The following is a 13,188-nucleotide window of genomic DNA, read 5'->3' on the forward strand; positions in this document are numbered from 1 at the left end:
TATATAGATATTGGGTGACCAGGTACAAAGTATGATTCTCCCATCTCATACCAAGGCTCTTCCGAATCTACATCAAGTTATCTACTACTATCTGTATAAGCAATAGACGCACTCTTACCTCGCAACTGTGACCGAAACAGATGGCTGCAAAGGATAATAAATGAAGCACCACTTGTCTTTATATCGTGCACTTTATCACCTTGTTTAAATGGTATCTTTCGACTTCTCAGCTTCATTACTTGATACAATTGTTTATGGTGTCTTGGTGGCGCTTGACACTTATGTTGCATTCTGGGACACATCGGGATATGGAGATATAACATACTTGGGTAGCCTGTGTCATTTTCAACACAGGAAACCCATAAAATCAAATATCTACAAAGAGATGTTTGTAACGACTGATTAATGAAATTTCTCTCACATTTTTGATACTTTTGCCATTGATATTATTGATCTGAAATGGAGATTTTTAAACAATGATGAGAAATTAGACAGAAAATTTCAGAAAATACATTTGATGGCTGTGCCCACATTACTTAGAGTTCAGCCGGTCAGCGGGTTCTTAATAGCAGCTGTTTTCCTATCGAGGAGTAAAGAAAAAGAGACGCTCTCTTCTAATTTGACCTAAAAACACGACATCAGCTCACTTCTTTTTCTAAAAGAATATCTACCTGAGGTGTATTCATATCTTGGAAGAATAAACCAAGCATGGCTTTGAGGTGAGTACGAAAGATCGGCAGAAAATTATCCGAGAAGACGTCAAAATGGCGCTGGAAAAGAAATGTTTTCTACCGTCGACTTTAATAACAATCGCTTTAAGGACATCACATAAACATTGCTATCTTTTTTTACAGGAAAAAATAAATATTCTCTCTTCCTGGCATCGGTAGCTTGGGTTCTCCACGTCGTTAAAATTAAATAAAAACACGAAAAACAAAAAAGCGCAAACCATGAAAGCAAGTTTATGTAAACGAAAACATACAGCAGTTAAATTGAGATCGAGTGACATTCTTGATTTTTATGCCCAAAAATAATGCTTTAGTGTGTTCCGAAATTATTTTCTGGTAAGATACTCTTTCTCGACATTAAAAGTAAGGAATATGTTGAATTTTTTTTGGAGGAAAATAACCTTATTTTACAATGCTTCTTCATTCAAATTTCAATTTTTTTCCTGATCCGCACGTAATACGTGATGTATTATTAACTGATCAAAGCAAGAGATAAAATTCTGAGACTTGCTGACTATCGTAGCTTGGAGGTATATTGCTTATATTAAGCGTTCACAACAATAATAATTATTTACATGGTGACCTTGAACAAATAATGACGAGGTTGCATTTTTGCTGATCAATTTTTGTGTTGTCGTGAAAAAGTCCCTTCAAGCATTGAAAGATAAAGCTTAGAAAATCCTTTTAACAGCCACTTAGAAACTAAAAGCTTTACTTTTCATGGATATTTCAGTTAAGAATACTGTATACAAAGAAGAATTTCTCTAATATGCTACAAAATTAATGTTGTCTATTGAAAATATAGACGTCTGTGTATCATACTTCAAAGATTATTTAATAAAACAATAAGGTCCCTAAATTTTGTGAATGGTTATTTTTCACTGCAATTTTACTTTTCTACAATAATATTTTTGCTTATATACCCAGTACATACGAAGTGAAAATTTGTGATACCAATAGGAAATTAATTTGTGGATGTGACAATATTATTTTTTCGACAGATGTCAGACAGACGAATTTTAACAATGAGATTTATTTTCACCTGCTTTTTTGATGACAGGGTTCATGTTTGCACTTGGAATGTTAAAACAACACAACCTCCAGAAGTGGACTTGAGAGAACTTCTTCATCTTGATAATGAAGAAGACATCCCAGACATCGTTGCTGTTGGGTAAGTATACATTTATTTATTTATTATTTATTTATGTATTTATTTTATTTATTTATTTTATTTATATTGAAATTAATTCAGAATGTATTAAAAAATTTAGCATAAAACCAGGTACTTTAAAAAAAAGTATATGTACAAACCTATGTTGTTGCATAATTATTTATAATAATAATATATTTTGTAGTACCAAACACAGAAAACTTTTGAATTTCTTTTATATTTAATGATGAGCACACAAATTAAGGAAAATACTGTATTTTCCTTATGAATGCATGCATGCAGAAAAAATTATGAGGATGAGGATGTTTGATTCTCTTAATATGAAACATGGGTTTTAAACCGTTAATCAGAGCGGAAATTGGAATTATTTTATAATTGTAAATAAAGAATACTGAACCCAAAACACATCAGACTTTGTCATCCCATTATGTTAGATGTTATTCATTTTTCAATTTTTAACGCAAAAGAAGTAAGTGCAATATTAATAGTACTATCTTCAAATGTCTGTCAGACTACAGGAAGTAGATGCCAAGCCACAGTCACTTCTTATTGAGTACATCAAAGAGAACTCTTGGGTAAAGATCCTACAAGCATATTTGGGTGCATATGGTCTTGTCAAGGTAAATATTTATTTATTTATTTATTTAATATATATTTATTTATCAACAATATTTATACAGAGGTGCCAAGTTCAGCAAAGCTGCTTTGAATGAGGCTCTGTTTGAATTAAACTTACAGACAAAAAATATAGTGCAGAATACAAAAATTAAAGATATAGAAAGTACTAAGATTAAAACACTTAACATGTAGTATTGCACAGCGTACAGGGTTAATCAGGGCGAGATATAAAATGCTTTTTAAGGCCAGACTTGAATCTTGTTAAGTCGTGTACCCTCCTCAGGTCCAGCGGAAGGCTGTTTGAGATCTTTGTACCGCTGAACCTGAAGGAGCCCTGATATTTAGCATATATTAAGCATGTATTTAGATTACAATGCCAATGGCTAATTGATCCACCACTGTCATTAAGATGCATTAGTGACATACTGTAATCATATTAAAGCTAGGATTTAAAGTGTTGGTTTTTTTAAAGAATTAAGACTATGAATACAATAATGTTATTAATTAATGAAATGTGTATTATAAGCTGAGAAATAGATCTTATGTGACAATGTTTTCCCAATTCAGCGTGACAAACCTCCAGATGATTCCTTTTGCTTTGTTTTAACTCTTCAAAAAATTCATTAGTCTCCCAAAGGAATAACAATGGTATCCCAACGAGTTTCAAAACAATAGCTGTTTATTCCACCAGGGGTTTGTCAATCACACTAATCATAAGGATTAAGTCATTCACAATTATTCTTGTTAATTCAAGATTTCAAAATGGTGCAAAAGAGGCAACAAGGAAGTGATTCCTCCATGAATAGTTTTCAGTGTGATTTTTACGAAATATGTTACATTTTTTAGCTTCGTTCCATACGAATGCTTGGCATGGTCCATCTTATTTCTGTTCACTCAAGACATTTACCTTATGTCCGTGAAATACGACCAGGATACTGCAAGACTGCATTTTTAGGACTCCTGGTGAGTATATAGATCAGAATAAAATGATACTCATTTGTAAATTAAATCCCCTTCTACCCTTCCCCTCCCCTGCAGGGCATAAAATGACAGCAAGCCAGAACTGGAACTCGGTCAGTTAAATATTTGCCTCGCGGTCGTTTTGACTAGTAACATTTAGCCAGAAGTGAGTTATGACTAAGCTAAAACTAATATGGCCTTTGGTCATGACCGGCGACTGATCGGCCGTTATTTTTAAAAGCCCTGCCCTACCCTTTGTCACCCTCTGTGAACCAAAAGTGGCTTACCCATGGGCTGCTCTCTACCACCATCACCTGTTTGGGGAAGTAAGGTGGAGTAGTGTGCATCTTTGCCACCATGATGTTTGGTCCTTTCCCTTGCCTCGACGATTTTTCTCTGGGTACAGTATACTCTGGTTTTTGCCTTTTAGATATTATTAACTATCATCATCTGTTATTGGTCTTTAGGGAACAAAAGGAGCTATTGCAATGAGATTTTCTATATATGGTGAAACATTCTGCTTCATTAACAGCCATTTTGCTGCTCATGCTGAATACACAGAACACAGAAACATGGTAGATAATAAGTTTATTAAATGTTTCCTACATTAGAAAAAAAGATTAAAGGATTGTTCGATGATTGCCATGCTTAAGCACTCAGCTCTCATGGCACTTACATTGTAGTTAGCAACAGCAAGCAAGCATCAAAACTTGATGTAAGCATGCTGATGTTCAGAGCTTGACCGGCTGATTTTTGACTGGCGGCAGTGAAAAACTAAATTTCAGCATTCAACTCACAGCTAAAGAAGGGGCCGCGGAACTGGTATAAATGCATAGATTTGATTTTTAATACTGTTATTAAGTTATTGTTGTGATTTTTTGCAGTGCCCCCCCCCCCCCCCCCAAAGATTTTTTGCTGTGCCCCCAAAGATTTTCAGCTTCCGCCGCCCCTGACAGAGTTAGCATGTTCATGAAAATAGTAGTAACACATTGTTGATGTTATTCATAGGAGACTCAAACTGTTGAGGATTATATCACATTTCCAAACTGTACACCACAAAAAATAAATGAACACAGGTAAGGAGCTAGAATATAAACACCAATAAAATTATATTTATTGATATCATACTTAAATAATAATGAATAAAAGGAACATTAGAAAGAAAGGTTGAATAGAAGGATGAATAGAAGAATGAACAGATGGAAAGGAGAATGTTGGAAGACTTATGGATGGATGGACGGACGGACACATGGATGGGATTGATGGATAAAATGTATGGACACTAGGATGGGTGAAAGGATGGATGGGATTGATGGATAGAATGAATGGACACATAGATGAGTTAAAGGATAGGTGGAGGGATGAGATGGACACATGGATGGGTGAGAGGATAGATGGGATTGATGGATTGAAATGCATGGATAGGTAAAAGGATAAATGCATGAATTAGATGTATGTATGCATGCATGCATGGATGGAAGGGTCAAGCTCTTCTCTAGATTTTGAAATTAAAGCTCTTAGACCTTATATTATCCCTTCCTCTAGATTCTGTATATTCAAATCAAATTTTCTTTGATCTATAGCTAACATGGTTTCCAATCATTCCCCCAAAAATAACTCAAGGCTGACATCAGTGTTGGCCATCCTGGTTGCCATAGTAACAACAACAAAAACCAAGATAGCACCTAGCCATAAAAACCAGCAGTAACAAACCATTTAACATGACAATTTGTTTTTTCTTTTTTTCTTCACAGTTATATCTTCTGGTTTGGAGACTTCAATTACAGGATCAATGAATCTGCAGAAAACATCAAAGCACTGTGCAGTCAACAGCAGTACTCCACTTTATGGGAACATGACCAGGTAACATCCATTCCCCCTCCCCCTCCCCCTCCTTCCCCCATCCAGGGGATTGAGAAGTCAGTAGGGTGGGGTTAGGCAGGGTATAAGAGGAGAATGTACATGACATTGTGACATAATGATCATATCTTAAGTCCCAAGTAATACTTACTCTGTAAAGTATTATGTGAGAGATGAGGCGGTAAGCCGAGTGGGATGGGCTCGGAAATCATATAAGAACATGCATAATAGGTTAATTATGAGCCTTGTATGAAACGACTGAGGAAGAGGGCCAATGGGCCTTTCACAACTTCAAGTTGCATAAAAAATGAGCCAGCTCAACTAGAAACCGTGGACAGCTGTTTCAGCCTGTATTGGGCCTCGTCAGCACGGTGTATATAGTGAGCTGGTAGAATCCCACGAAAAGTAGTACATGAGAGGTGAGGCGGTAAGCTGTGTGGAATGGGCTCGGAAATCGTATAAAAACATGGGTAATATTTAAATCATGTTCCTTATAAGGCTTGTAATTTACCTAAATTACGCATGTTCTGTAAAGCATTAGCCATGCGCTTTTTTCCCCTGCTAGTAGATCAGATGAGTGGAAAAGGTGCCATACCAGCTAATTTCCTAGTGGGATAGATAAGAACCTCTGCTCAAAGAGTAAATAATACTATACCTTGACCATGCAGATAGTGGATTCGACTGTCAAAATATAAGGGGGGAGGGCCAGGGGGTAGGATGTAAGACTTAATACAAAAATATGACTGCAGTATGTATGTTTAGAATACAAGTCATATACTTAACAGAAACTTCAGATCTTGGCCCCATTTGCAGAGAGTAAAAGAAAGAGGAGAATATTATTTGCTACTTGGGAGGGAGGGGATGGGGAGGCTTGTATAGTGATTTCCTTTCTTAACATTGTACAAATTTTTAATAAACTAATGAATGCATACCAAGATGCTAATGTTAAATTTTGTGTTTTAGTTACTCAGTAGTCAGAAGGAAAACTTGTGTTTCGTTGGCTTTAAAGAGGGTCCCCTGTCTTTTCCACCTACCTACAAATACAACGTTGGAACCAATGACTGGGACACAGAAAGGCAAGTACTGGCTAGTTATAGTAAAGAAATTCTATGATTTCTTGCCATAGGACAAGAATCTTTCATTAGTATAATATGTAATAGGACTCCATGCTGTCCAATTAAGAAATAATTGGATGAGAAAAATTCCGAGGACTGACAAAATGGGTTGAGGCCATAGGCCAAGTCCAATTTGGCAGTCAGAGGAATTTTTCGAGTCTAATAAATTATTTCTTGATTGGGGAGCATGAAATCCCATTACCTATTAATTATATAGCTGCCTAATTAATCCCATATCAACAAAACCTGTCCAATTAAGAAAATAATTGGACAGTTACCTATATGGGATTAATGAGAAGCTGTATTATTATAAAAGTAATATGCAAAATAGTTGCAAAATATAAAAAAAGAAAAAAAAATAAAGATACCATTATAATATTAATACATGATTATGATGATGGGGAAGCACAGGTGGTGTGCACTGCTATGGCGTTGTGTCTCACCAATACGACCAAGGTTTCGTGCTTGGTGCTTGGTGTCGTTACAAGTAGAGTTGTTTGTTGGTTATTTCCTATGCTTCGAGGGTTTTTCTCCAGGTTCTCCAATTTTCCACCTTCCTTAAACATCAACTCCTAAATTCTAATTTGGTACTTTCACTTAGTTTGGAGCCTACAGTAGCTCTGTTATGATTGTCTCACGCTGTGATATGACAGCCAAAGCTTAGTAGATTTTTATGATACCTATTGATGAGGATGTTTATATGATTTAGAAGAACTGTTAATTAACTACAAAATATTAAGTAATCATGGTTTATGATGCACAATGATTTTTACGAGGGTGACAAAATTTTCAACAAAAATATTTTATGTTTACAGTGGTAAATTTAGAAAACCAGCTTGGACTGACAGAGTCTTGTGGAAAGAAAAACAAGAAAAAGCGAACACAGTTCAACTGATAACATATAAATCACATGATCAGTACATGACAAGCGACCATAAACCCGTCAGTGCTTTATTAAGCATCGATATGCAGGTTAGTCAATAAAATGTTTAACAGTTATTCACCGAAGTGAATATCGGGGAATATTAATAAGCCCTGTTTACACTGGCGATTTTTGCTGTGGTTTTCGGAAATGTGAAATCTTTTGTCTCATCCTTCAAAAAAGACATTTGTCTAGGAAAATCTTGGTATCCTGAAAAAAACTTTACAAGTAAATTCTTTATCATTATTCGCAAAAAAATCGCCGCAAAAATTGCTAGTGTAAACGAGCCTTTACCAAGCCACGAGTCTTCAAGCAGCGAGGTAACTATTCCCTATATTCACAGAGCCTGACATCCTGCTTCCCTGCCCTTAATTATCCATTCCAAGGCTACATTGTCGGAATATTCTAAGCTGTAAATTAGTTATCTGATAAAGTGTTGGCCGACCATTTACAACAAAAATTATGATATTGTAATGACATATAGTCAGAGTAAGCTCCTTTACTGCACTGGATTCTTACAGCCAGCTTAAACACTTTATTTTCTAATCAACAAAAAAACAGTTTTATTCATGTTCCATTCAGTAATAAAGCAGGAGGTAATGTACTGTAAGCATGAAAGAAGTGGGAAGAGAAGCATGAGCCATAGGCACGTGCTTTTCACACTTCTTGAGTGCTTTTGGTACTTCCTTTGTGCTTTATTACGGAATGGTTCACTTAAGCCTTGATATGAATAATAATTATTCATTTCATATGTCATTACAATAACATTTTGTGTTTTGATTATGTATTTCTCATTATTCCAAGGAGTCTATGACTGAACTTGAGAACCCAATTGAGTGGAAGATGGACTTGATGAGCATGCCTTGGTATGGCAATGAGGTAAGCTGTCAGTAGTAAATAAACCAACAACCATTGAACCAATGAAAATTCATGTAGGCAATGCACTGGGCATTAACGTGCGTGGGGGTTCACAGAAGAGAAGCATGTTTGGAGGACAATGTGTTATTGTCAGAGTGTTTCTCAACTCTTCTTTAGTGTTCTGCCTATCCCAAAGTGCTTTATAACTGCACGCAGGTCAATAAGCACAGATCAGCTAGTTTTTTTTCATGAAAAAACAAATCATAATTTATTAGTACTAATAAGTCTTGGTTAATTTGGACATGAATAACATAACTGTGCTTTGTTCTATCATATACCATGCACCACAAACCAATCAGAAAGTCTTATAACAGTTATTTTATAATTATGCAACAAGAAGTCTGAATAGAAATAATGAATTTGTCCCACTAATACTGTTGTTGCTTTTGACTTGCTTTAATTATAGGATGGTCTTTGTGTTTATATTGTCAAAAACTACAAAACATACAGTTGGGATTGGATAGGACTTTACAAGGTAAGAAACTGTCTGTCATTCAGCACTCGCCAAGTGACATTTTGTTGTCAACTTTTCTTCGTAATAATAATAATAATCATCAAAATATTATGTAAGGTAAAATTGGGTAAACCCAAAGTTGATGTGGGTCTCTGCATGGACATTTACCACAATTAACGTCATGCTTATTTCAATGAGAACAGAAACCTTTGTTCAATGTGTAACCTCATGCTGAAGTAATTAAATGCGAGGCTAGGTAATGGCAATCTATTTTCATTGTTCCATTCAACATGGCTACAGCATGATAAAGGTTCATTCACTTTGTACCCCTCACTATACGCATACCACTGTACACAGGGGCGGATCCAGGGGAGGGGTGCAGGGGGTGCACACCCCTCCCTGGTTCTACTTTGTGCCCCTACTTCGAAGATAACCAATATTGTTTTTTCCCTTTGATTCTAAGGGGTGCACCCCTCCCTAGGTTAACTTTCTGTGCAGCACCCCTCCCTGAACAAAATCTTGGATCCTCTCCTGGTATATGTACCCAGATGTAGAGTTCTGCACAAACTCTACTGTACATCATTCTTTTAAAATTGATTTTAGATTACTGTACTGCACAGAGGTATGTTTATCAGTTCCTATTAATAATCATCGCCACTTACCTTCATTATCATTTCTTCCTCATTCTAGGTTGGCTTTCACCATCTTTGGGATTATGAAATGTACGAGTGGGCAGTTGGTGACGGTGATGAGTATGGCGAGAATGGATGTGCTGTTCTCTTTGACTGTCTGCCAGAAGAAGCTGGTCATTATGTCATGGCCTATTACAGCTACAAAATGGATGCTGTTATTTCTGTTAGTGAACCATTTGAGGTCAGTCAATATTGTCTTATTGCATCGCGAGCCAGTCCAGATCTTAAAACAAATAACAAAAATTTGACAGTGACATTTCTACGTGGTGGCTTTTCATCCACTGAATTCCAATTGCAATATTAAGAAGTTAATTTTTGCAGAGGGAGAAAAAGTACCCAAGCACATAGAGAAAAACTCTCGAAGCACAGAAGAATGCCAACCATAAGTAACTCTACTCGCACATGACACTGAGTCCAGGAATCAAACCTGGGTTGCCTGAGAGGCAAGCAGTAGAAAGGATACTACCAGTGATGATGGCTCCATAGCCTACCATTAAGAACTCAATGTGAAAACCAAGAACCTTTAAATTTGAATGGGATAAGTTTCTTGCAAGCATTACCCTACAAACAGCTGGCCTAACAACTACTGTCATCCTAGCTACTATCATCCTATTGATGCCTTAAGGACAACCTTTCTCTGTCTTGTTACTTATATTCAGTGCTAAAATAATGTATTATCTTACTGTGCTTTAGATCTTGCCTCCTCGAGATGAAGACAAAGACCCTGTTGATGTTCAAGTTGAGCAACCACAAGAAGATGTCTAAAGATAACGTCATATCATTCCTAGACAAGAGTAGTTTTGTGTAAGTGGGGTCACCATCACAGATTTAAGTTATAGTTACTACCTGTACTCATTGATAGAACAAGCTGTGCACATCCATCCTCTAACTTGCCGAATTTTTATCCTTCAACAATGAACCAAATATGTAAACAATTTTAAATATAATTTTATTATTATTAATTAATAATGATTAATATTGATTATTATTTATTTAAAAAAAATTTTTAATATTTTTTAGAATATGATCAGTTAACTAACCCCTTACCAACACCTTAGCAACCAAACTTAAAGCTACAAGGCATTCAAAATATATCAAAACCACCAACTCGGAACTATAACCAACCAACCACTTCCTAAACATGAGTGTTGATAATGCTCACAGCAATCTTTTAATTTGTCTGAACCATTTTAATTAATATCTTTGGGGGGGAGGGGGCTTACTTTGGAAGAGTCTAAAACTCTTACTGTACCATTTTCCCACTTACACAAAATATTATTAAATTAGGACATTAATTATGTATGAAGCACAAAATAATAATACTTACTCTGTCTGGTAATATTATGCAGAATAGACACAGTTTGACCGATAGCAGTCCCACTTTTCCCTCCAGAATCAGTAAAGAATCATGTGTTTTTAGGATTCCTGTGGACATGCAGAGGTTGGGAAATTTTCTTAAAACCCTTCTTTCCTGGAGGAAAAAGTGGAGCAGCTCGCAGTCTAAGGGACAAAACAATGACCGAGATGTCTATTGTTTAAATATGTCATTAGTATACAATATTTAAGTACCTTAGTTCAGGAATACAGAACTCTAGCCAGCATATCAATAGCCAGGGCTTGGACCAGGTGGAACTTCAGAGATCAGAGAGGGCCGGGCTGTCTTTTCTTGTCATGGAGATTTTGAGGAAAGTCACCCTCACTTCTCCATCACATTGTTCATTAATTTTTATTGGCAATTAATTTTTTATCTATATTTTAGTAATCAGTTATTGAGAGTTCCTGGTTTAGGATTATCTTTTTCTATTCCTTAACAACTGATTTCTATATTCATAAGTTCTGAAAAATGTTTGGAGTAGGAAATTGCAATAATAGTAGCCATGTTGCCTTACTGCAGTTTTCGATATTCTGGGAACATGGTAGTTGCAAGCTACACGCTGAATTTAATCTTTTGCTGCCGTCAGTTAAGAATAATCAGTCGGTACCTTTGGTATTCTTGACTGGCAGCAGTTAAAAAAACAGTGGAGCAAAACAATTTCACAAAAAGCTGTTGATATGTCGGAGTTCACAGAATATTGAATATTGTAGTAAAGCTCAACTTGGACAGTGTTTGACTTGCAGCTTTTGTGGATGTATCTGGGTTTAAAAAAAGCTGGTGAGACGGAGATATTAACAATTTGAGGATTAATTTTATTTGAAAAGTGTTTTGCAAAAATGTGGACAAAATTGAGAGGCATGAATATATACAGGAAGTTGTAAATAATTCCCTTGCAGCAATTCCACTTTAACTAAATTTGGAGTAAAATACAATAAATTTTATTCTCAGCAGAGTAAAATTTCATTGATTTGTCCTCCAAATTGATGTGTCCGAACTTAATTGAAGAGTGTACATATCTTATACCAGCAAAGCCGTTAATCTCATACTGTATGTAGCTATGGACTATATCTTATTCTAAGTTATGCTGACTTTCCTGAGAATTGTTTTTATTTGTAAAGTTTTAAGTTTATTACTAAATATAAAGGATATATTAACAGATTATTAAGTTAACATAGTGGTACATAGGTTTGTAGTGAATAGTTTTATAATCTGTGATCATAGGTTTAATTAGTAACATGATTTCCAAAAATGATAAAATCAGTTTAAAATGTGATAGCAAATTATTAACGCCATAAATATGTGGTGTCTAAGTAATTGGCCAATCACTTAATGCCAGCTTATGACCACTTATTGTGGTGCATATTTCATTCACAATTTATAGATAATCTTTACCTTGGGTGTCAGGTTTTCCCCCATTTATTTCAAACCATGTGTCATTCACTTTAGAAAAAGATTTTTTGTTTGAATTGAGTTGTGTCCATATACATGTATATCTTCTCATGCACAACCATTAACACTGTTTCACTATGTGCTAACTGAGAAACAGTCGCAACAATGATGGAAATCAGGCAATAAACTTCCATCAATCAAATAAATCATTAGATATGATTCATCTAAAGGTACATGGGAAAATACTGTCTTTGATTGACAGAAGGGTGTTGCCCGATTTCCATGTCGCAACTGTTTTCTCGATCAGTGTGTAGAAATAAAAACAGACATGGTTATTAAAACAAAAAAAATGACACTCTGGGGAATGACACATGGTCTGAAAAGGGTAAACATTAAACAAAGAAATGACACTCTAGGGAATGACACATGGTCTGAAATGGGTAAACATTACGCCCAAGGTAAAGAATACCTTAACCAAATAAAACTAAAAAATATATATATTGATAATAATTATATAATATACTAATAGAATATTAATAATTTAGATTGCTGTTCACATCTTGAGTTAATTATTGAGATTGCTTTGTGCAATCTTTAGTTAACTTGGTTTAATTTTTATCGAAAATAAAAAGAGCGTAAATGAATGGAGTTAGAAAATCATGAATAACTGGCAAAAATTATATTGCCTTACCTTACCACAAAATACTGAAATAATGGCAGTGTAATATCACTGAAAAATACTATCGAGTCACAACTTGTTATTTTCTTTAATAGATTTTTCACAAGTCTGCTTTGCAATGCATCATGGGGAATTCTATAAAAATGCTACAGGGAGGGTGCCGAACTAAAAAGAAACAACAGTCCTCAATGTCCCAACCCCTATTAGTGTACATTAGGTTTGGATATTGAGCCCAGCAGCAGCCGGATGATTGCCTCTCAAGAATGGACATCATCTTTCCCCTTGTCTTCTGTCATCCGCCGCCCTC

The 13,188-nt window shown here is 35.5% G+C and overlaps 2 protein-coding genes across 2 annotated transcripts in view; both read left to right on the forward strand.

Moving 5' to 3' along the window:
* Nucleotides 1–12,846, forward strand: part of LOC148909685 (phosphatidylinositol 4,5-bisphosphate 5-phosphatase A-like) — a 67,148-nt gene extending 54,302 nt beyond the window's left edge. The window contains exon 14 of the transcript XR_016120163.1: nucleotides 11,018–12,846. The gene's annotated coding sequence lies outside the window, so the exon portion shown is untranslated. The remainder of the gene's footprint in view (nucleotides 1–11,017) is intronic.
* LOC116305212 (phosphatidylinositol 4,5-bisphosphate 5-phosphatase A) lies at nucleotides 521–12,846 on the forward strand. The gene is made up of 13 exons (XM_031715070.2): nucleotides 521–719; nucleotides 1,789–1,899; nucleotides 2,411–2,519; nucleotides 3,364–3,480; nucleotides 3,945–4,052; nucleotides 4,486–4,553; nucleotides 5,232–5,340; nucleotides 6,301–6,413; nucleotides 7,268–7,424; nucleotides 8,179–8,253; nucleotides 8,699–8,767; nucleotides 9,437–9,619; nucleotides 10,132–12,846. The coding sequence occupies exons 1-13, from the start codon at nucleotides 709–711 to the stop codon at nucleotides 10,201–10,203; spliced, it is 1,302 nt and encodes a 433-aa protein (XP_031570930.1). The 5' UTR covers nucleotides 521–708; the 3' UTR covers nucleotides 10,204–12,846.
* Nucleotides 12,847–13,188: the final 342 nt, after the last annotated feature.

The sequence above is a fragment of the Actinia tenebrosa genome, unplaced genomic scaffold (assembly GCF_029948245.1).
Source record: "Actinia tenebrosa isolate PJP-AT-01 unplaced genomic scaffold, QUT_ActTen_1.0 PGA_scaffold1__47_contigs__length_23844297, whole genome shotgun sequence".
Lineage (NCBI taxonomy): Eukaryota > Metazoa > Cnidaria > Anthozoa > Actiniaria > Actiniidae > Actinia > Actinia tenebrosa.